The sequence below is a fragment of the Bos taurus genome, chromosome 9 (genome assembly GCF_002263795.3).
Source record: "Bos taurus isolate L1 Dominette 01449 registration number 42190680 breed Hereford chromosome 9, ARS-UCD2.0, whole genome shotgun sequence".
Lineage (NCBI taxonomy): Eukaryota > Metazoa > Chordata > Mammalia > Artiodactyla > Bovidae > Bos > Bos taurus.
This window is the reverse complement of record NC_037336.1, coordinates 62,286,870-62,312,340: the sequence shown is the minus strand read 5'-3', so window position 1 is coordinate 62,312,340 and position 25,471 is coordinate 62,286,870. Positions and strand designations below refer to the sequence as shown.

The 25,471-nt window shown below is 37.7% G+C and overlaps 1 protein-coding gene across 7 annotated transcripts in view; it reads left to right on the top strand.

The window, feature by feature from the left end:
* ORC3 (origin recognition complex subunit 3) overlaps positions 1–25,471 on the top strand; it is a 69,321-nt gene that overhangs the window by 24,823 nt on the left and 19,027 nt on the right. For all 7 annotated transcript variants that reach the window (XM_024996628.2, XM_005210894.5, XM_005210893.5 and 4 more), the window contains 4 exon segments: positions 5,879–6,012; positions 6,446–6,509; positions 18,637–18,753; positions 19,596–19,675. In XM_024996628.2, coding sequence (XP_024852396.1) covers positions 5,879–6,012; positions 6,446–6,509; positions 18,637–18,753; positions 19,596–19,675 — 395 coding nt within the window.

Genomic DNA, 25,471 nt, shown 5'->3' with positions numbered 1-25,471 from the left:
ATTTTCCACAGTTTGATCCACACAGTCAAAGGCTTTGGCATAGTCAATAAAGCAGAAAGAGATGTTTTTCTGGAACTCTCTTGCTTTTTCAGTGATCCAGCGGATGTCGGCAATTTGATCTCTGGTTCCTCTGCCCTTTCTAAAACCAGCTTGAACATCTGGAAGTTCACAGTTCACATATTGCTGAAGCCTGGCTTGGAGAATTTTGAGCATTTACTAGCGTGTGAGATGAGTGCAATTGTGCGGTAGTTTGAGCATTCTTTGGCGTTGCCATTCTTTGGGGTTGGAATGAAAACTGACCTTTTCCAGTCCTGTGGCCACTGCTGAGTTTTCCAAATTTGCGGGCATATTGAGTGCAGCACTTTCACAGCATCAGCTTTCAGGATTTGAAATAGCTCAACTGGAATTCCATGACCTCCAATAGCTTTGTTCGTAGTGATGCTTTCTAAGGCCCACTTGACTTCACATTCCAAGATATCTGGCTCTAGGTGAGTGATCACACCATCATGATTATCTGGGTCGTGAAGCTCTTTTTTGTACAGTCTTTGTATTCTTGCCACCTCTTCTTAATATCTTCTGCTTCTGTTAGGTCCATACCATTTCTGTCCTTTATCGAGCCCATCTCTGCATGAAATGTTCCCTTGGTATCTCTAATTTTCTTGAAGCGATCTCTGGTCTTTGCCATTCTGTTGTTTTCCTCTATTTCTCTGCATTGATTGCTGAGGAAGGCTTTCTTATCTCTCCTTGCTATTCTTTGGAACTCTGCATTCAGATGCTTATATCTTTCCTTTGCTTTTCGCTTCTTTTCTTTTCACAGCTATTTGTAAGGCCTCCCCAGACAGCCATTTTGCTTTTTTGCATTTCTTTTCCATGGGAATGGTCTTGATCCCTGTCTCCTGTACAGTGTCACAAACCTCTGTCCATAGTTCATGCATTCTATCTATCAGATCTAGTCCCTTAAATCTATTTCTCACTTCCACTCTATAATCATAAGGGGTTTGATTTAGGTCATACCTGAATGGTCTATTGGTTTTCCCGACTTTCTTCAATTTCAGTCTGAATTTGGCAATAAGGAGTTCATGATCTGAGCCACAGTCAGCTCCCAGTCTTGTTTTTGCTGACTGTATACAGCTTCTGCATCTTTGGCTGCAAAGAATATAATCAATCTGATTTCTGTGTTGACCATCTCATGATGTCCATGTGTAGAGTCTTCTCTTGTGGTGTTGGAAGAGGATGTTTGCTATGACCAGTGCATTCTCTTGGCAAAACTCTATTAGCCTTTGCCCTGCTTCATTCCATATTCCAAGGCCAAATTTGCCTGTTACTGCAGGTGTTTCTTGACTTCCTACTTTTGCGTTCTAGTCCCGTATAATGAAAAGGACATCTTTTTTGGGTGTTAGTTCTAAAAGGTCTTGTAGGTCTTCATAGAACCGTTCAACTTCAGGTTCTTCAGCGTTACTGGTTGGGGCATAGGTTGGATCACCGTGATATTAAATGGTTTGCCTTGGAAACGAACAGAGATCATTCTGTCGTTCTTGAGATTGAATCCCAGTTCTGCATTTCGGACTCTCTTGTTGACCGTGATGGCTACTCCATTTCTTCTTAGGGATTCCTGTCTACAATAGTAGATATAATGGTCATCTGAGTTAAATTGACCCATTCCAGTCCATTTAAAAAGTTGCTCAGTCGTCTCCAGCTCTTTCCAACCCTATGGACTCCAGAGTCCATGGAATTCTCCAGACCAGAATACTGGAGTGGGTAGCCTTTCCCTTCTCCAGGGCATCTTCCCAACCCAGGGATCAAACCCACGTCTCCTGCATTGCAGGTGGATTCTTTACCAGTTTAGCCACCAGGGAAGTGGTGAAATTGAGATATAACAACTTTCTAATTTTACTTCTCTCATTCATTTCATTTCATTCGTTTATTTACTTCATAAGTGTTTATGGAGAATCTAAGTCAAGCACTGGGCTAAGCCCTGAAGATACAGAGGACAAAGAAATCTCTGTCTTCACATTGCTTATTCTTTACTGAAGGAGGCAGAAAAGTAGAACTGCAGCTCTTGAGTAGTCAGTGCTACTAGAGAAACATGCTTGGGGATTCCATAGAGAACAGAAGTGTATCCTAAGGAACAGGAGCTTGCTGGGTCAAAGTTGGAAAGGTGACAGTAGACGGAGAGAGCTCCGTTGGAGGGGTACTACTTCCCTGGTGGCTCTGATGGTAAAGAACTCACGTGCAATGCAGGAGACCCAGGTTTGATCCCTGGGTTAGAAAGATCTCCTGGAGAAGGAAATGTTTACCCACTCCAGTAATTATTGCCTGGAGAATCGCGTGGACAGAGGAGCCTGGCAGGCTACAGTCCATGGTTTGCAAAGAGTTGGACACAACTAAGCGTAACATAGTAGTCTAGACAAGTTAGGAGAAGGGCTATACTAAGGTAGTGATGGTGAGACTAGGGAGGAGGAGACAGATTCGAAGATGAGACAGAATCTTGTGGCTGATGGGATATGTAGGAGAGGAGCATCTTACATACACACAGGTTCTAGCTTAGCAGATGGTTTGGAGTTCGGTACCCTTTATTAAGTGTATGTGTTAAAATAAAGTCAAGAACCCGTTTGTCAGAAAAGGATGTTTCTTTCTATGTATGGTAAATTTAGGGCACTTTGGATATAAAAATTTGTACCCAAGAGAAAGATCTGGACTAGAACACTTAGGATTTATCATTGAAAGGTAGGTGGTTGAAGCTGTGTCATAAAAATGAAGTATCACCTAGAAGAGTGAGGAAAGGACTAAGAGCAGACCCCTAAGGCAAGCTTACTATAAGAGTGAGCAACAGAAAAGGAGACTAGAAACAGTAAGGAAAGCCAACAGGAGAATATTTGACTGAAGTCAAAGGAAAAGGAAATATAAACTGTATGCTGCTGCTGCTGCTAAGTCACTTCAGTCGTGTCCAACTCTGTGCGACCCCATAGACGGCAGCCCACCAGGCTTCCCCGTCCCTGGGATTCTCCAGGCAAGAACACTGGAGTGGGTTGCCATTTCTTTCTCCAATGCATGAAAGTGAAAAGTGAAAGTGAAGTTGCTCAGTCGTGTCTGACTCTAGCGACCCCATGGACTGCAGCCTACCAGGCTCCTCCGTCCATGGGATTTTCCAGGCAAAAGTACTGGAGTGGGGTGCCATTGCCTTCTCCGATAAACTGTATGCGCACATACAATTGAGAAAGTGGGTGGAAAAAAAAATCCATATTAGGGCTTTCCTGGTGGTCCAGTGGTTGAGAACCCACCTGCCAATGCTAGGGACACGAATTTGGTCCCTGGTTGGGGAAGATGCCACGAGAGCATTAAGCCCCCATGCTGCAACTACTGAAACCTGTGTGCCTAGTGCCTGTGTTTGCAACAGGAGAAGCTGCCGTAGTGAGACGCCTGCACATGACAACTAGAGAATAGCCCCACTCACTGCAACTAGGGAAAGTCTGTGCAGCAGTGAAGACCCAACGCAGCCAAAAATAGAAATAAATGAGTGTGAATAAAGATTATTTGTTAATAATTAAAATATTAACCAGGTTACTTAATCTTTCTGGGTCTCAGTTTTCTCATCTGTAACATGAAGGGATCTGATTAGATGATTTTTTAGGTTCCTGATTATTTATGTTATTATTTATGTTAGGTACTGTATTAAGTATTAACATTGCTCCATTGATATGTATTATCATCTCCAGTTTTGCACTTGAGAAAGAGACTTAGATTAAGTAGCTTGGCCAGGATCAGACAGCAGAATCTCAATACCCCATTTGTCCAGTTTTCCTAATCATCAGTTGTTCCATTGCTCAGTCGTGTTTTACTCTTTGTGACCCCATGGACTGCAGCACGCCAGGTCTCCCTGTCCTTCACCATCTCCTGGAGCTTGCTCAGACCTCATGTCCATGGAATTGCTTATGCCATCCAACCATCTCGTCCTCTGTAGTCTCCTTCTCCTCCTGCTTTCAATCTTTCCCAGCATCAGGGTCTTTTCTAATGAGTCAGCTCTTTGCATCAGGTGGCCAAAGTATTGGAGCTTCAGCATAAGTCCTTCCAATGAAATTCAGGATTGATTTCCTTTAGTATTGACTGGTTTGATCTAGGGACTCTCAAGAGTCTTCTCCAACACAATTCAAAAGCATCAGTTCTTAAGCGCTCAGCCTTCTTTATGGTCCAGCTCTCACCTCCATACCTGACTCCTGGAAAAACCATAGGCTTGACTATATGGACCTTTGTCAACAAGTAATGTCTCTGCTTTTTAGTACGCTGTCTAGGTTTGTCATAGCTTTTCTTCCAAGCAGCAAGTGTCTGCAGTCACCATCTGCAGTGATTTTGGAGCCCAAGAAAATAAAGTCTGTCACTGTTTTCACTGTTTCCCCATCTGTTTGCCTTGAAATGATGGGACTGGATGCCATGGTTTTCGTGTTTTGAATATTTAAATTATAGTTCTTTGAATGTAAATTTTAGTCATCAGTGGGAAATACTATGTGTAAGTCTTTATTTCTGTAGAAGGTGCAATAGGGCATATAATCACTATATGTTTAAGTCCTTCCCTCATTAGGTAGATGTAACCAGCTTGTTAATTGACCCAAATATTGACAACACACTTGAACTAAATAGCTGAGTATTACTGGGTTCTTGTTTTATCTACAGCTGTCCTCCAACTCAGGTGACTTAGTTCCAGCCCTCCTCCCCAGCAAGTCCTATATTGTGTTTGGTTTTTACTTTTCTCATGTTTAAAAAGTAGTATTAACATTGAAATAAATATAATCACATTAATATAACTATATAAGCAAGGAAGAAGACTATGTTAGTATGTGGAACGATAACGTAGTACTTGGCATGAACAGTCTCTTTCTATTTTGTACTTGTTTCCAACTTAGGCTGCCCCTTTGCTTTATAGCCCTATACCTCCTGTAGAGTGGACTGTTTTGGAGGATTTGCTTTAGTCTTGGATATTTGGTCTTCAGCTCTACAGGCTCAAAAATTCATTATCGGTTTATGCATGAAAGGTCAAGCTCAAACACCTTAAGACTAATATATAGGCTAGCATGTTAATTTATTAATTTGTGGTGGGGACTACTGTTTTCCAGTGACCAGAATTTGTTTTCTTCACTATTTAGGGAGCTCTCTCTTTGGTACAAGGTACCTAGAAAAACCAAACTGGTCATGAGAAGCTTGCTTAGAGTCAGGAGTTTTTAACATGTGCGTAGTCTTGTAAAATACATCTTACGAGTTATGGTAGAAGCTGGAAAATCAGTCCCCCTTGTACTGGAGAGACCACAGAACTCTAGTTACTGGACTATACGTATATACCAAATATGTGCCGTCTTTTCCTCCATGACAAAACTGAGTTTTAAAAGATACACTTTCTTTGGACATGCCTCATTTTTCGTTATTTATTTATTTTTTTAGTCAGTAAGCAAAGTTCTGCTATTGTAGCATTTTTGTTTATTTAGCAGACCAGTTTTTATACTGATTTTAGGTTGGTATTTTCTTAGGAATATTTGAGCATCTGTTAGACTGTTAGATCACACCACAGTCACACCTCCATCACAACTATTGTTATTGTAAATGAGTAGCTTCTGCGGATAGCTGATCTATCCACTTATGGTCGTTTCTTTCAGTTTATACTTCAGAGATTACAATTTTCTGACCTTGTCCGCAAAATTGGAGCCCTAAAATACTCTAGGTATATAGCCAGTTATGCATTGTTTGTAGTTTTATTGTGACATTATTAAATATATCAGTGCCATAAATACTTTCGCTGTTTAAAAAAAAAAACCTTGATATTGAGCAGACACGGGGCAAGAGATTTACTGTCAAATACAGCAAATATATTTAATCTTCACTTTTCTTTCAGCTTTCTCTATTAGAACATTTCTATTCCCAGCCGCTCAGTGTTCTGTGCTGTAATCTCCCAGAAGCCAAGAGAAGAATACGTTTTTTATCAGCTAATCAATGTGAAAACATCCGACGTCTTCCATCATTTAGAAGGTAAAAAGAGAAGTACATATTTAGTATATCTTGTAAAAGAGTTGGGGCAAAATAAGGGATCTCAGAGCCAGTTAATTTTGAAGTGGGTAAAGGAAAAAGAACTTTTTTATTTAGAGCAAAATACTTTTGTTTTTAATTGAGACATTTGGCATAAAGAAAAATATTTTTGCAGGAGGGCATAATTTTCAGTATTGTTAGTTACTTTTTATAAGTAACATTTCCTGTTTGTGGAGTTTATGACCTTCGTTTAATATTAGACCCCTAGACTAAGAAATGAACCTGATTTAAGGACTTGACCATGACTTGGATTTATTTTTGAAAAGAAATAAAAGAATGTGGCCACCAGTCTAGGTAGTTCTTCATTTCTGTATGCTATTCAAGTATTTAAATTTTTCATTCTCTGTTTTTGTGTATACGGTGGTAAAAATTTTAGGTATGTGGAAAAGCAGTCTTCAGAAAAGCAAGTCGCACTGTTGACCAGTGACAAATTTTTGAAGGTAGGAATATGGATATATTTGTTGCTGTTTTATTCTTTTTTTTTCCCTTCATGAAGAAGAATATGCACAAAAAATTTACCGAGTTTATTTTTAAATAACTATACACTCTAACATGCTTTGCATAGTGAAGTATTAGATCTTGATAATCCTATAGAAATGTGATTGTTAAAGTTGATGTAAAACCTCAGTTCTAGAGGAAGACTTTTTTTTTTTTTTTAATCAATAAGGAAAAGCTAGAACATGAGGTTTCTCCTGTGGTCTGTTTTGGAAACACTTGCAGATCTCAACTTTCTTTTCCACTTAGTGGTTTTGGAATCTGTAGGTGGTCTCATTTTAATGTTCTTATAAGGGCTGTCAGAAATAGAAGCCATTCAACTTAGGGCCCCACTGCTAAGTGGATACTGATTTGATTTGGAAAAAAAAATCATTACATATTGATAATATAAGTGCCAGGAAATACGTAATGAGCTTAGAAAATTATGAGTTAACTATACAGCATGGGGAATATCAAAAGAGGGAGTTGTTTTCTTTCTTAAATAAGTAATTCTTGGACATGGTACATAATTCAAAGATAAAGATAATATACAGTGAAAAGGCTCCCTCCCACCTTAGTCCTCTACTACCCACTTACCCTCCCTGGATATAGCCAGTGTTGCTAGTTTCTTATGTATTAGTCTTTAGATATTTTCCACATATACAAGTAACAAGTAATTATATATATTTTGAAGGTTTATTCCCCTGTCTTACAGAAGATAAATACATACACTATTTTGTATTTTGTTTTGTTTTCTTAATCTTGGAAATCATTTTATATCACTACTAAAGAGTGGCATTGTATTATTTTTTAGATTAACTTTCTTTATTGTGATGTAGTTGATATACATAAGTTTCAGGTGTACATCTTACAGCGATTTATAATTTTAAAGGCTACACTCCACTTACAGTTGTAAAATATTGGCCATATTCCCTGTTGTACAATATATCCTTGTAGCTTATTTATTTTATACATTGTAGTTTGCACCTCTTAATCACATTCCCCTAACCCTTCCTTCTCTCTACTGGTAACCATATCTGTGAGTCTGTTTCTTTTTTGTAACATTCACTAGTTTATTTTTTAGATTCTACGTATAAGTGATATGTAGTATTTGTCTGACATATTTCCCTTAGCATAATACCCTATAAGTGCATCCATGTTGCAAATGGTAAAAGTTTCATTGTTTTTTGTGGCTGAGTAGTATTCTACTGTATATGTAGTCCCACATCTTTTATCTATTCATCTGTTGATGGACACTTAGGTTAAACATTGAGTGCATGTATCATTTCAAATTAGTAGTTTGGGATTTTTTTCAGATACATATCAAGAAGTGGAATTGCTAGGTCATATAGTAGTTCTGTTTTTAGCTTCCTGAGAAACCTCCATACTGTTTTCCACATTGTCTGAACCAATTTACATTCCCCTCAACACTGTACGAGAGTGTCCTTTCCTCCACATCCTTGCCAGCATTTGTCATTTGTGTTCCTTTTGATGATAGCCATTCTGATAGGTGTGAGGTGCTATCTCATTGTGGTTTTGATTTGCATTTCCTGGTTGATTAGTGTTGAGAATCTTCATGTGACTTTTGGCTGTCTGCATTTACTCTTTGGAAAAATGACTCTTCAGTTCTGCCCATTTTTTAATCAGGTTGTTTGTCTTTTTTTGAAGTTGAGTTGTATGAACTGTTTATATATGTTGGATATTAATCCCTTATCAGTAGTATCATTTGTAAATATTGATTCCCATTCAGTAAGTTGTCTTTTCGTCTTGTTGGTTTTCTTTGCTTTGCAAAAGCTTTAAGTTTAATTTAGGTCCCATTTGTTTATTTTTTTGTTTTTGTTTCCTTTGCCTTAGGAGACAGAGCCAAGCAAATACTACTACGATTTATGTCAGAGTGTTCTGCCTGTTTTCTTCTAAGAGTTTTGTGGTTTTCAGTCTTATATTTAGGTCTTTAATTCATTTTGAGCTTATTTTTATATTTAGTGTTATAGAATGTTCTAATTTTATTCTTTTACACATAGCTATAAGAGTGGCATCATATTTTATTGAATGAATGTACCTTCATGTATTTAACAAGTCCCTTACAATTAGAATGTGTGATGTCACACTTATTTTCTGACTCTTTATACCTTTTTAAGGAAAATGTTTATTAGAAAATTGTAGTAAAATTAAGATGAGATTGAAGTTAAGCCCTAGCACTCTGTGGGTTTTACTGATACAAACTATTTTCAAAGTTTTTTTAATTGGAGGATAATTGCTTTATAATGTTATGGTGGTCTCTGCCATACATCAATGTGAATCAGTCATAATTATATGTATTAATATATCCCTTCCCTCTTAAGCCTCCCTCCCCTGCCACTCCACCCATCTAGGTTGTCACAAAGTACCAGGTTGGGCTCCCTATGTATTAAATTTTGAATAAAAGAATATTAGTTCCTGGAGGGCATGTGTTATATATAGGTAAAGACTAATTTACCTCCTTTTAAAAAACTCTCAAAAAATATTGAGAATGGCTTCTTTTTGATGTTGTTCAGCTATAGTTTACATATGTAATTACAATGCAAAATGGCTTTTATCAAACATTATTTCTGATGCAGAATCCACACTAGGCCATAATATAAAATCACTTCTAGATTGGATTTAATAATCATTTTAATAAAGTCTGTAATCTTTTCAGAGCAGTATAGGAAGTCTTCAGACACTAAAGTAGGTTATTTCAATATAGAGGAAATTTAAGAACCAGTGGGAAAGGATGTGTGCATGTTATTGAGTTTTTTGAGATTAGACGACTTAGCTCTATTGAGTCAGTGAGTTTCCAAGTGTATTTCCAGCTAGAAGTTTCTGTCAGGAGTGTACTTTCAGAGGTCAAGAAGAGATTTTTAAAGAGTACCTTTAACCATTGAGATAACAAAAGGAGAGAATGTCTAGGCTGGCCTGTTGCAGAAATTTGCTGTGTTCAATGGCTCAGTAATGTCTGACTCTTTGCTATCTCATGGACTGCAGCACTCCAGGCTTCCCTGTCCTTCACTGTCTCCCTGAGTTTGCTCAGACTCATGTCCATTGAGTCACTGATGCCATCCAACCATCTCATCCTCTGTTGCCCCTTCTCCTCCTGCCCTCAATCTTTCCCTGCATATTGGTCTTTTCCAGTGAGTCAGTTCTTCACATCAGGTGGCCAAAGGACTGGAGCTTCAGCTTGAGCATCAGTCCTTCCAATGAATATTCAGAGTTAATTTCCTTTGGTCTCCTTGCTGTCCAAGGGACTTTCAAGAGTCTTCTCCAGCAGCATAATTGGAAGCATCAGTTCTTCAGCATTCAGCGTTCTCTATGATCCAGCTCTTATGTCCATACATGACTTCTGGAAAAACCATAGCTTCAACTACACGGACCTTTTGTTGGCAAAAATTATATCTCTGCTTTTTAATATGCTGTTCAGGTTTGTCATAGCTTTCCTTCCAAGGAGCAAGTATCTTTTAATTTCATGGCTGCATTCACCATCCACAGTGATTTTGGAGCCCAGGAAAATAAAATCTGTCACTGTTTCCACTTTTTCCCCATCTATTTGCCATGAAGTGATGAGACCGGATGCCATGATCTTCGTTTTTTGAATGTTGAGTTTTAAGCCAGGTTTTTCACTCTCCTCTTTATTAGAGTGGTATCATCTGCATATCTGAGGTTGTTGATATTTCTCCTGGCATTCCTAATTCCAGCTTGTGATTTATACAACCCTGCATTTTACATGATGTACTCTGCCTGTAAGTTAAATAAGCAGGGTGGCAGTAAACAGCCTTGGCATACTCCTTTCCCAACTTTGAACCTGTTCATTATAGTCTAATATTAACTTTGCTTTTCAGTAACATTGTGTATTTTCTAAGCATTTATTTATACTGTGCTCAGCTTTCAGACCTGTTTGTTATCATCTTTGCCATATTCATTTTCGGATTGCATTTTTAATCATTTAGAGGTGTATTTTCTTGGGACTTACATAGTAAGAAATATGAAGGAGCAACAAAGATTTGCACCTTTAACCTGAAAAAATTTTATGTTGGCTACCTGCTGAATTCAAGGAACAGAAGTTATGTCTGAAAAATTAATGTGTTTTTCTAGTTTAGACCAAAAATATCTTTTAATATTTTATTCTTATTATAATGCTTTTCTTTTTATCTTTTTATAGTTTAGGTTTAAAATTCGTGATAATTTTATATGTATTTTTCTACAATAAAAAAAAATTGGAAAGAAATGCCAGATGATAATCAATAATATGGTACTGCATGATACAGGGGATGATTCATCTCGGAAATCTTGTGTTTGAACTCCAGCTGCTCAGTAGCCTTGTGTACTTAAGGAAATCACTTACCCTGTTTAAGCCTTAATATCCTTGTCTCTGAATTTAGATAATCCCTAGTAATGATTTCTCCATAGCGTTAGTGTTAATCAAAGTCTATTCAGCAAATGAGAGTGAGTTTAAAACAAATAGAACAATAAAACTTTTATAAATGTAAATCAGAAATAGTTACTATTGATTTTTTTACCATGATAAAAATAAAGATATAAATTAAATATACTGTTTTATATATTCTATAACATATATACAAAGTGTATATAATACTCTGTTATATAGTCATATAGAGTATATAGTTATATAGACTTACCTCCTATTAGTTTTGTGCTCATTTTCTACATTCATATTTCTGAGACATAGATCTCAAAGTGTAATCTAGTGAAATTTATATTCTTTATATCAAGATTGTTTCTGCCCTAAAAATCTACTGGCTGTCTACTCTGATGAACTAAGTGACTGCTCGAGACCTTAGCATATATCAGAATCACTCGGAGCACTTGTAAAATGCAGGTATCTAGGCTCCATCTCCAGAGTTTCTGATTGTGTAGCCCTGTGCTCTGCCCCAAGAATTTGCATTTCTAGAAGGGTCCCAGGCAGTGCTGATGCTGCTGATCTGGAGGCCATTCTTTGAGAACCACTGACATAGACGACTCCCTAGAAGAAAACATCATTTATTGTCTCCCTTTACCTTGTTTTCTTAAGTGTAGAAGTAAGCTAGTAAATGCCAGCCTAAACAAATGATTCATCTCAGTTGTCTTCTGATTGGACTCAAGATGTTAAAAAAAAAAAAAAAAAAAGGGCAAACAGAAAAATTCACTTCAACTCCCTTAAGATTATGGACCCTTAGTTTCATAGATAACTGCTTTAAAATTGTATACCAGCTTTGTATTTCATAAACTTTAGGAATGAGTTTTTTGAATGTACTTAAATCTAAATATTTAGCTAACTCCATCATGTACATTTGTAGAAGATTTATTAAGAAGTTCAAACTAAGGTGAGACATTAGAAGGCCACATATAGTTGATGAAAGAGTCAAGATTCTGTGCATTTTCTCATTTCTGAGTAGTCTGTCCCTTGAGCAGTTGTACAGTGCAGCTGTGTACAATGCCTGGAAAGTATGCTCTCATAGCTAACAATTAGGTTCTTCTAAGTTTAAACAGAACAACCTTGTTCAAGCTCCCATTAATTCAAACTTCTGATGTCCCAATAGCTTTCAAAGCCTATAATAGAAGTTTAACAAATAATCTTTGACGTTTCTTTTAGAATGCTACGGTTTTATTTACTTGTTCATTAAACAGATTAATAACTTTTCTTCTGCCTGGTTAAATCATTTAGATTCCTCATTGAAAGTTCATTTTAGTGTATAGGTTTAAATGAAATTAAATCAGGCAGTTTATTATGGTAAACAGCTATAGGATTTAAATGAAACAGCAGGAACAGTGGCTGGATATATTTTTACAGTGTTTTGTCCCAAAGTTTTGCTTTAGTAATCAAGCTTTCTTTATTTTTTTAACTTTAATCTTTAATTTATGAAACTCTATTTCATGAGAAATTGAGCTATCAGACATGTCTTAAACAGAACTTTCAAATTCACCATAATAGATAAAATTTTTACTCTTTCTTGTGCCTAAAATTTTGTTTGAAGTCAAATATTAAGGAGAATTTAGATTTTGGCCTCATATCATATTTGCATAATTTTTATCTGATAATAAAATAAACTAGTTTTTGATATACCGAAAAGATTTTTTTTTTAGTAAGTAGTGAAAAATTATCTTGCTTTCTATGAGGAAATGTTTTGGTGGCAGGAGAATATTAACAGCCTTTTCCAATTAGTAGTTTTTATGCCTGTCCCAGCACCATATCTAAGATTGCTGCTGCTGCTAAGTCGCTTCAGTCGTGTCCCACTCTGTGCGACCCCATAGATGGCAGCCCACCAGGCTTCCCCGTCCCTGGGATTCTCCAGGCAAGAACACTGGAGTGGGTTGCCATTTCCTTCTCCAATACATGAAAGTGAAAAGTGAAAGTGAAGTCACTCAGTCGTATCTGACTCTTAGTGACCCCATGGACTGCAGCCTACCAGGCTCCTCCGTCCATGGAATTTTCCAGGCAAGAGTACTGGAGTGGGGTGCCATTGCCTTCTCCAATGCATGAAAGTGAAAAAATAAAGTGAAGTCGCTCAGTCATGTCTGACTCCTGATATAAATGCTAGGGTAGCAGTATGGAGGCTAAAGGGCTGAGAGAGACAAGAAGATTAGCACTCCTTCCACCCAGGGAGCTAGGAGAAAGCCATGGTTTGCTGTTCTCTAGGTAGCTGCCATGTGAGAAGTCAAGCCTAGGAATCATCTTCAGCTAAAATTTCTCTCTAATGAGAAAAATAACGCTTAGTTCTGTCAAGATGATAAATAAGAAAATGCTGTGTTCTTGGACAGCTGATGCATTTTAATCCTAAAATTTGCTTGTTTTACCAGCTTTCAGTGAGCAGGGAATTAATTGAAAGGAATAAGTTGCTTAAGTTTAGTCACTTTTACGTACTTTTATTTAGTTTTCTTGAGCTCACCCTTCACCCCATGCATGTAATTCTAGACACGAAAGTGATAAGTACTCTGGAAAGAAGAGAAATAAATGCAAGAACTAAGTATCATGGCACATATTATTCTACTAATCATGTTTTATTTACCTATGTATATGTATTTAAGTTTTACATAGTCATTGGCTTCTGTTAAAAAAAAAGTACCTAATCCTTAATGATGGGGAGGCCTTGTCATGTGAGTAAACAGTAATGATTTTTGAATGAATGACAGACAGACATAATTTATGTGACTGGAGATAGCATATTTAAATGGCTGTATTACACATTGCCAGCACTCAATATGCCAGCACATTTGGAAAACTCTGCAGTGGCCACAGGACTGGAAAAGGTCAGTTTTCAAAGCAATGCCAAAGAATGCTCAAACTACCGCACAATTGCACTCATCTCACACGCTAGTAAAGTAATGCTCAAAATTCTCCAAGCCAGCCTTCAATAGTATGGTGTACTGTGAATTTCCACATGTTCAAGCTGGATTTAGAAAAGGCAGAGGAACCAGAGATCAAATTGCCAACATCCACTGGATCATGGAAAAAGCAAGAGAGTTCCAGAGAAACATCTCTTTCTGCTTTGTTGACTATGCCAAAGCCTTTGACTGTGTGGATCACAATAAACTGTGGAAAATTCTTCAAGAGATGGGAATACCAGACCACCTGACCTGCCTCTTGAGAAACCTGTATGCAGGTCAGGAAGCAACAGTTAGAACTGTGCATGGAACAACAGACTGGTTCCAGATAGGAAAAGGAGTATGTCAAGGCTGTATATTGTCACCCTGCTTATTTAATTTCTATACAGAGTACATCATGAGGAATGCTGGGCTGGAAGAAGCACAAGCTGGAATCAAGATTGCAGGGAGAAATCTCAATAACCTCAGATATGCAGATGACACCACCCTTATGGCAGAAAGTACAGAAGAACTAAAGAGCCTCTTGATGAAAGTGAAAGAGGAGAGTGAAAAAGTTGGCTTAAAGCTCAACATTCAGAAAACTAAAATAATGGCATCTGGTCCCATCATTTCATGGCAAATAGATGGGGAAACAGTGGAAACAGTGGCTGACTTTATTTTTCTGGGCTCCAAAATCACTGCATATGGTGACTGCAGCCATGAAATTAAAAGATGCTTACGCCTTGGAAGGAAAGTTATGACCAACCTAGACAGCATATTAAAAAACAGAGACATTACTTTGTCAACAAAGGTCTGTCTAGTCAAGGCTATGGTTTTTCCAGTGGTCATGTATGGATGTGAGAGTTGGACTATAAAGAAAGCTGAGCCCTAAAGAATCGATGCTTTTGAACTGTGGTGTTGGAGAAGAGAGAGAGTCTCTTGGACTGCAAGGAGATCCAACCAGTCCATCCTAAAGGAGATCAATCTTAGGTGTTCATTGGAAGGACTGTTGTTGAAGCTGAAACTCCAGTACTTTGGCTACCTGATGTGAAGAGCTGACCCATTTGAAAAGACCCTGATGCTGGGAAAGATTGAAGGCAGAAGGAGAAGGGGATGACAGAGGATGAGATGGTTGGATGACATCACCGACTCAATGGACATGAGTTTGTGTAAACTTCAGGAGTTGTTGATGGACAGGGACGCCTGGCGTGCTGCACTTCATGGGGTTGCAAAGAGTCGGACACGACTGAGCGACTGAACTGAGCACACATTGACTGGCAACTGACAGCTGGCTATCAGTGTGATTTTTTTAGGTCCATGGTGGTTTTATTTTTTTAATCTGAGCCAGCATTTACAAATAGAGAAATTTTATATCACAAATTCAGACTTTTGTCTTCTTTTGAAAAACTACTAAATCTGGCCCATATCAACAGGACAACAGTGGTTGATCTTTTTTTCCAGCAGTTACTCTTGCTGAGGAGAGAGGCTGCGTGTTGGCCTCTGTTCATTCATGTACTACTACATTCAACAAATGCTTCTTGAGTGCCTACTGTGGGCCAAGTATTAATCTAGTACAGGAGTAAACAAAACAAGCAAACCTCCCTGCCTTTGTGGAACTTACCTGCTATCAAAGTGAGTAGGTAAAACATCTTTGTGAGTAATAATTGCTAAGAAGAAAACAGTGAAAGAGAGAAAGGGAGTACTGGCAGTGTGCACAGGGAATGAAATTGAAACTTTAAATAAGAGCCTCATCAAGAAGGTGAGTTTTGAGTAAAGAGGAAGTTATAGAGCATCCCATACAGGAATCCAGAGGAAGAAAATTCTAAGCAGAGCCACAACAAGTGGAGAGGATGTGAGATTGGAACTTGTCTGGCATGTTTGGGGAAGAGCAAGGGGACTGTTTTTGCTGCTTTTCCTACAGCTCACTGTTTTCCCATATCTGTCTCAAAGATCAGTAGAGACCAAGAGGTCTTCTTTTAAGAACAGAAGAAAACATTTCTTTGGTAAACAATAAATATTTCTAGGCAGTGCATCTCTATTGAAAAGACCATCCAAACACAGTTATGAAATAAAACTGTGGCAGCTATGACTGGTATGGAAAAGATTCCGGAGGAAAAATTTAATGAATAGAAAACAGGAGAACTATTTCAACAGGCTATGTTTCTGCATGAGCATGGTGTGATGCTGCTGTAATGTATTAAGAGGGAAATTTTCTCATGCATCAGGACCTCTTACAGGCTGAAGTATATGAAAATGTGTTCATACAGTGCTTTAGGAATTGTTGCCCTGCACATTTGCAGGTAGCTGTCGCAGTAAGACAAAGAACTTAGAGGACAGATTACATGAAAAAGTTAAATTAGTCATTGGTGATGTTTTCTGTTGCAGCTGATAAGCACACAGGTATAAATAACAGTGGAATCTTTCTTATATGGAGTAAGGTTCTGAAGTCAGCACATTAAGTCAGAGATTTTGGATGGTCAAAATTACTGTTGAAGATCCCTTAGAATGGTATAACAGATCTCTCAATTAGTCCAGTGTAGCCAGTTTTATTTCCAATGTTGGAATAAGAACTCCCATATCCTCAGATGAAATAGTCTGCCATGTTATAGGAACAAAACAAAAGAAGACAAAATGTTTTTTAAAGGCTAGAATTCTAATCATCACAGGGATGTGAGGCACAGTGGAAAATGTGAAGGTACTAAGACTGTTTGGGAGAAAACATGTTTGTATCTTTCCTCTTCCACTTACTCCAGGGCATCTAGTTCCTGGAGTGTGCAACATTGCCCATACTGTGTCAAGTATTTCTTTTCTTTCCACATCCAAGTAAATTTAGTGACGATGTCATTCATTTCTACTGTATCACCCAGTTATTTGTATTTACAGTTAGTCCACAAAGCAAAAGTAAGAGGTAGTACATGAAGTACAGTTATTATTCAGTAATAGATTCCCTTTCCTTCAGAATATTGCCCCTGTTTACAAGCTGTTTACTCACATATCAAGGTAAGCCATTAGTGGCTTTATGCAGTCTCTATGTTATAGCTTACAGTGAAAATAGAAATTAAGTGTACTCTGACAGTGGCAGTTAAAATACCCTTTGTTGTGATAGAAGACCTAGATTTTTGAAATTACCAACTAACTCAAATACTGGTGGGAAAAAACTTGGATACTAAAAGCTTTTCTTTCATTTGCTCTATGCTTTCAGATAATGACTCAGATTGCTGACCAAGGAATTGATTTCTAAGTGAGTTAGAGTTCAGGAAAATATATCAGATTTGTTATATTAGATAGTTTAGATTTGTTTGAATTTATTGATATCTGGGGGCTTTCTGGGTAGCACAGCTGGTAAAGAATCTCTCTGCAATGCAGGAAACCCCAGTTCAATTCCTGGGTTGGGAAGAGCCCCTGGAGAAGGGCATGGCAACCCACTCCAGTAGTCTTGGTCTTCCTTGGTGGCTCAGATGATAAAAATCCACCTGCAGTGTGGGAGACCTGGGTTTGATCCTTGGGTTGGGAAGATCCCCTGGTGGAGGGCATGGCAACCCACTCCAGTATTCTTTTCTGGAGAATCCCCAGGGACAGAGGAACCTGGCAGGCTATAGTCTATGGGGTTGCAAAGAGTTGGACACAACTGAGTGACTAAATGCAGCACATTGATACCTGGAGGTGTTGTTTTCTGCATGGTTGACCACTGAAATATTGGGTATCTGCAGAATATTGCAGGAAAAAAGACAGTTCAGTACTTAAGGTTTTTTAATTTGACTTCTTATTGGAGAAAAAAATTTGAAGATGGTAGCACAGATCATAATCCTCTTAAGAAAATGTTACAGGAATAAGTGATAAAAGTATTTGAAGTATGAAAAATGCATGATAGGGTATAGTATTTTAAAATCCCTTTTAAAACATTTCATAAAGTTCTAGAAAACTCTCCTAATCATCACCCCTCCAAAGAAAAGCCTTTTGAAACTGATTTGTGAGATTAGTCATCCCATAGGTTTCTTAAGACTGCCTCCCATATCACACTTCTTAGATTCTAAATTATACAGCTTGTTGGCTTCAGGGTTCTAATTTTCAGTTTCACCCACTTAGTTGGTAAAGTGAACAAAACCAGTATTGGAGAATCTCAATGAAAAAGCAAAGATTTATCGTAGTCACCTGCATGTTTCTACTACAGTCTGTCCTTCCCTTTCAACACAACTTTAGTAGGACTATGAGAAAAGAGTACAGGGACTTCCCTGGTAGTCTAGTGGTTAAGACTCTGTGCTCCCAGTGCAGAGGGCATGGGTTTGATTCCAGGTCAGGGAACTGAGCTCCTATAATGCTGCGTGGTGTGGCTTAAAACATCATGGAACCACAGTAACCATTAATTACATTGGTACTGAGGGCTCTGATGATCTCCTCACCCCTCTAATGCCACGGAAGCTAGAGGATGATGGCCATCCCTTGCTGTGGTATACACCAGGTGACTGATGTGGGCAAGCGTCCAGCAGGTGCTCTTTTGCACACTTGTATTTTGGAGGGGCCAAGTCTTTGTGGCAGTGCTTTAGACAAGAGGAAATTAAATTAGTTACAAAATTAATTTAGTTTTGGTATGTATAAAATATCACCAGACTTGACACTAAATAAAAAGTATCCAACTGTTATCCTAGATTTTGTGTGCATGATGAATTCTCAGACTTAAGGTTAATTTGTAATTCTGAATCTTCTCTCATCAGTTTTCTGGAAATTAGATTTTATTATTCTACTAATTGCTGACTTACATATTTGTAATGACTTTTTTAGGAGGAAACACAATCATTACTAGAAAACCTGCATGTTTACCATAAAAATTACTTCCTGGTTTTGAGATGTCTTCATCAGTTCACCTCTTCTCTTCCCAAATACCCATTGGGTCGACAGGTAACCAGAACTTACTCATTTGGAATCTCTGATGTAGGAATATTACTGGTTTTTCCCTTTGAGTTTACTAGCATTCAGGCCTCAGAATTTGCAATGGATCCACATCTTGCCGTGTATGCAGAGTGTAAATCCATTCCAGCTGTACATGTTACTGGTAATTGAAACAGTATTTTTTGTTCTGATGGCCACAACTAGAAACAGCCATGTGAATCCAAGTGGTGGTGCTTTCCCTTCAGTGTGTTTGTGCTAAGTCATTTTAATTTATTCTCTTTAATACTTTGTCACTTATACTGAGAAAGCTGATCCTCCACTTTAGTGAAATAAAAAAGGAATCTGTTTGAGACTGCCTAATGGTTAACCGTGCATTATACCCAGAACTAAAGGAAAGTAGTGCTTTTGCTTCTTGCAGAATTATGCTCTGCTGGCGTTTGGGTCGTAACATAAGCCTGTGAACCATCTGCAAGGGAACAATTCTGTATTCCTAAATCTTTGCATTCTTAACTCAGAGGTTGAGAGAACAAATATAAATGTAAGAATGACTTGTTTATTTTCTGCCATTAAACCTTCTTTTTAATAATCACATCATCATTTTAATAATTTTCTTATTGCAAAGTGACCAGTGATATCAGCCAATCCCAATAGGATCTCATTTTGCTCTCATGTGAATGATGTTTTATGTAAATGCCCAATCCATGTGATATGTGCCCTATCTATTGTCATTTACAGAAAATGGCTGTTTTTAAAAAAAAATTTTTTTTTACCTCATTTATGATTTTCCCAAACTAGTAATGTGCAAACTTAGATCATTTTTGGTCCCTCACAAGTATGCTGTTCACTTCCAGATCAGAGAGCTGTACTGCATGTGTTTAGAAAAGAGCATATGGGATTCAGAGGAGTATGCATCAGTCTTGCAGCTGCTGAGGTAGTTTTTTTTTTTTTTTCCCTTTTTTATCTACTCTAAGCCTGCCAATAAATAACACCTGCTTCCAGAACTCTGCCTGCCAAGGAGTTTCATAAGTAGCCACGTTGTAACTAATATTTGTATATATCTTGAATTTTATGTTTGTAGTTAATAGAAACCATTTCTTTGCTAGTCTTACCTTGTTTCTAAACTTTTGATTTTTTTTAAGTAAAATCAGTGTTTGCTTTGTGAATTGTTGATACCACACAGGAAGAACCTTGGTGCTGATCACTTCAGCTCAGCCAGCTTGCTGTTACGATAGGGAAGGTAGTCACAGCAAGCATGCTCACGTGGCTCCAGCCTGGTTGGGTTGAGGGGCGGCATCACTGAGTGAAGTGCATCCTGTGAAGGAGGCCACTGCTGACCCAGATGAGGAGTGGCTGCTGCTGGGCAGTGGTCTTGATACCTTCCCCAACCTGAGCTGACTCTGTCAGCATTAACATTGGCTAAGCTGTAAATTTTTTCTAGTATTATATGAATAAATAAGGTATCTTGGTGCTATTATCAGATATCAAAGATCACTTATTCCTGACAAGTTTATCTTTTAAAGTTATAATTATTTGTTTTCTTTGGCTTTATGCCTTATATGTATGGTGACTTGTTAGTCTTTCATAAAAATAATGACCACTTGGGTAGTGAAAGAAGGAAATCCAAGTGTGAGTTGTTTTTGCACGCAGTCTTATAATTTTCCTCAGTGGATATAAATGTTCATATGAAAATATCATAAAGAAGTCCAAGAACTGAATATTTACTAAGCCTTGGCTTCCCCTGGGTCCACAAGAAAAGAACAGATGGGCACAGTAGGAGGAAAATTCACATTGAAAGCACTTTCAGTCCCGAGACTTAATAATACAAATGTTAGTTATCCAGCAGGTGCAGCTTAAGATAGGAAACTAATTTTATGCTATCTGGAAAAATAACTCCCCATGGAAACTAGATTGCCACTGAAAAGCTATGTTTTATTTCATTTTCTTTAAATGCCAATAAGAGATTTCCGTATATTTACATACTTCAACTGGAATGTTCCTGAGATTTCTTTTGTTTTCTATTCAAGTCAGCATACTTATCTCAAGCACCCAGTTGATTCTTGCTGGGTTTCCTCTTTAACCTTCATGATTAGCAATTGCCTTCCTTTTCCAGTTGGGTATTTCTAAATTCATAGATTTCTTTGTCAGGGAGAGTCAGGGATCAAGAATGCCAATTCTAAATAAGGGTAAGGAAATGTGAACAATGATAGTTATGGTATGCACTATTGGATAGTACTAATCAGAGATCATGAAGTCTTGCTGTGTCAGGCACTGTCAGTACACTTTCCAGTCTAATACTCAGGTGCACCTTTGTGGCAGACACCATTAGCCACACTTTACAGCAGGTGAAACTAAAGCACAGATAGGGTTTAAGTAATTTGCCTGAGATCTTATAGCTGTTGATGGAACTAGGATTTTAATTCAGATCTGACTTTAAAATTTTTATACTTTCCACTTTTCTTTGCTCAGGTCTAAAATAGGGATTTGGGGATCTGAATAAAGCAGAACCAGTGAATAGAAAGCAAAGTTTCAATCATATTGCTAATCTGAGGTCAGAAACAGGAATATTAAAAACACTAAGGATAAATACAGCAGTTATAGCAAGGACAGGCAAGAATCTGGAAACTACCAGAGAGAAAGAAATCTGCCACCCTTCAAACTGGAATTCTTCTTTTCCCCTTTGTATAGATAAGATGTTGACAAAAAATCAGGGACACTTGTCAGTTTAGTCATTCTAAATGGGAAACATCTGAATTTAGGAAACCAGACATTCTTGTCTCCTGTCTTCAAATAATTGAAGTCATAAGAGAAAATTAAGTTAAAAATGATCACTGAATGTTTCTTTGGAACGAAAATCTGTAGTACTATTAGAAACATAGTCTAGTAACATTTCCAATTTGAACTTTTTGTTAAGAGTTACATGAATGGCAGTATTTTTCTTGAAAAATCCCTTTTATCTGGAAACTGACATGTTTAAATAACCAGAGGTCTACTTGATGAAATATTTTGTGACCATTAAAAAGTACAAAATTCCTAACATTTGTGTGGAACTGCAAAAGACCCTAAAGAACCAAAACAGTTTTGAGGAAGAACATAGGTGGAGACATACTTCTTGATTTCAGTGTATATTACAAAACTGTAGTAATCAAAACAGTATGATATTGGCATGAAAACACACACACAGAGGAATGGAGCGTAATAGAGAACCCAGAAATAAACTCATGCTTACATGGGCAGTTAATTTATGACAAAGGAGACAAGAATATACAATGGGGCAAGAACAGCCATCAACAAATGGAATTGAAAAAACTGGACCACTAATCAACTCAAAATGGATTAAAGATGAACACAGAGTTAAAACCATAAAACTAGAAGAAAACATAAGTAATGAGCTCCTTGACATTGGTCTTGGCAATGGTTTTTTTGGCTTTGACACCAAAAGCAAAGACATAGGAGTGGGACTGTATTAAGCTAAAAAGCTTCTGCACAGCATAGGGAACCATCAACAAGATGAAAAGGCACCCTACAGAATGGGAGAAAATATTTGTAAATCATATATCTGATGAGGGATTAATACCTAAAATATATAGAGAACTCATACAACGCAATAGAAAAAAAATCTGACTAAAAAATGAGCAGAGGATATGAGTAGACATTTTTCCAAAGAGGACATACAGATGGCGAGCAGGTACATGCAAAAGTGCTAAACATCACTAATCATCAAGGAAATGCAAATCAAAACCACAATTAAGATATCACCCATTAGAATGACTTATCAAAAAAACAAGAAACAACAAGTATTGGTGAGGGTGTGAAGAAAAGGGAACCATACTTCCCTGTTGGTCGGAATGTAAATTGTGCAGCTACTATGGAAGACAGAATGGAGATTCCTCAAAAAGTTAAAAATAGAGCTCCTTTATGATGCAGCATTTCCACATCTGCATGTTTATAAGAAGGAGAGGAAAGCAATAACTCAAAAAGATATCAGCATTGTGTTTACTACAACATTGTTTACAGTAGCCAAGACATGGAATGAACCTAAGTGTCCATCAATGGTTGAATGGATAGGCAGATTGTGTGTGTGTCTGTGTGTGTTATTCAGAAATAAAAAGAAGGAAATGCTGCCTTAACACTGAACATACAGAATCAGAGAACAAATTGGTGGTTGCCAGGGGTAGGGGGTGGTCAAAATTGGTACAAACTTCCAGTTACAAAGGAATCCTAAGATTGTAATGTACAGCATGGTTACTATTAATAATACTGTATTGTGTATTTGAGAGTTGCTTGGAGAAACTATGTGAGATGACAGATGTTAACCAGATTTATTGTGGTGATCAGTTCACAGTATATACATATACTGAATCATTTGTATACCTGTAACTAATGTTATATGTCAATTATATTTCAATTAAAAGATATTTACAAGGAACTTAGAAGAATATTGAAAATGTCAACTAGTCGTAAGTGGGAAAAGACCTATAGAATTTATCAGTTATTTTTAAGTGTAAATGACAGACATTGATGTGTGGAGAGTATGCATTTATAATATGTCATAATCTGACATGAGTGCAGTGGTTCTGCATGTCTTCCATAACCTTTCCTCTGTCAGTCAACTCTTGGAGCCTGAAGACCACATTCCTATACAGGATATGAGTTGGTTAATTTTCACTCAACCATGTGTCATTATAAAAGGATATATTTAAGTTAAAACACTGTTTGGGAACAGAAAGTGGTAAAAAAAAAAAAAAGTTGTGCTAGCTGAGCAGTAAGCTAGGTGAGTGTCTTTTGCTGGTCAGCTGTGAAAGACCTTAAGAGGAAAATTTTAGCTTTCTATTGGAGAGAATTTCTAGACAGCCACCTAAATATCAAACACTAGACCAAGAATTTTTCAGATTTTAAAATTTGAAAAATCATGCTTCAATAATAAGATTTAAAGGGTTAACATAAATCATAAAGTCCTCCACTTCTAGGCCACTGATGGCTCAGCTGGATGGAGGCACACTGCCCTTCCCCAGCAGTTCCAGTGGAGCCCCATAGCAATGGTTCTCAGACTGGGCCCTTCTTCTTAGGAGAATTTACTGTCCCTTGGCCCCTCTGCCATCAACTGAGATCACTCATCTAGAGTTATCACATTGTTTTTCTCCAATAAGGAAACCAAAGCCAGAAACATTGAGTGACTTTTCTGCAGTTGGCAGAGCTGGCATTTAACTCCAGATCTTCCATGTTCAGTCAGTTTTTCAGCCCTATTCCAATTTTTCGAGTGGTGGTATAAAAGGAAATTTATATGGGTTTGTGGCCAGAAGTCCATGTTGAAAGGGTACCCCACATTTTAAAATGAGCCAGCAGAGCAAGCTCCTGTGGACTCAACCCACACTCCATCTTGAGGACATATTGGCATAGTGTGCAGACATCTGTAATGAATGGAGCCACAGTGTCTAGTCTGCTTATCCCAAGTGGAACCTTATGAGCTTGCTACAGAAACAGATTTTTAAATTCAAGTTGATTGATAGGTGAAGAATTTACTTTAGGCTGAAAGAGATTATTTTAATTTCTGAATAAGGCTTTTGAATTAAACAGTAATATATTAGCAGGTCAGCTCAGCTTTCATTGAGTTTAGAAAAAAAAATGACTGAATAATAATATTGACATTTGATCACTTTCAGTTCAGTTCAGTTGCTCAGTTGTGTCCAACTCTTTGCGACCCCATGAATCGCAGCACGCCAGGCCTCCCTGTCCATCACCAGCTCCCGGAGCCCAACCAAACTCATGTCCATCGAGTCAGTGATGCCATCCAGCCATCTCATCCTCTGTCATCCCCTTCTCCTCCTGTCCCCAATCCCTCCCAGCATCAGGGTCTTTTCCAGTGAGTCAGTTCTTCACATGAGGTGGCCAAAGTATTGGAGTTTCAGCCTCAGCATCAGTCCTTAGCTTAGTTCAAAGAGACTAGAGGTTTAGAATCTAAATAATGCATTGTTTCCTGACTTTGCAGATTAACTTTGATAATATTTAAAGATCTTGTTATGAAAAATGACACAACTCCACAGTCTGTGAGGCACTTCCTAAATAATAATAATCTAACTTCTCATGATCAAGATTTATCCATGCAAAAGCTCTCTGAGACTGCAGCACTAAAATATGATTTCAACGGGGATTGCTAATCCTCAATTTGCATCCTGTCAAGCCCTTCACAGTTTTCTGTGGGCTGCTGCTTAACTCAGACAAACAGCTGAATTGTTGAAGCTCATTTTAAAGCAAAAGATGCTGCGTGGCTTTAGTGTATGTAAGAATCAGTTGAAGCATTAAACATACAGATTCTACCCTCCCCCCAAAGATTCTGAATGTGACTGCTGGAAACTTGGGTGTAATGGTCAGCGGAAATCAGAATTTAAGAAGCACTTTACATTTGGACAGGTGGTCCAGGGGCCACACTTTGAGAAATGTGCTTCTAAATAATAATGGAGAATAAGAAAGGAATACAAAAAAATTGAGGGAAGAAATGAAGCCGAAAAAGAAGCTGGATGGCTTTAGGCAGTTGGTGTCAAATTAGTTCCAAAACTAGACCAAGGTATTCTACCGCTAATAGTGAGCTGTGTTTTTTTATCTCAACAGATAGAAAAAAGATCTGCATTTGTGTTTTAAGTTTTTCTTTATTAAACATTTAGTGCCTACTACGACTTTACTGCTAGTAAAATGAATGGGTAGCTAAGAAATAATTTAAAAAAATCAGAAG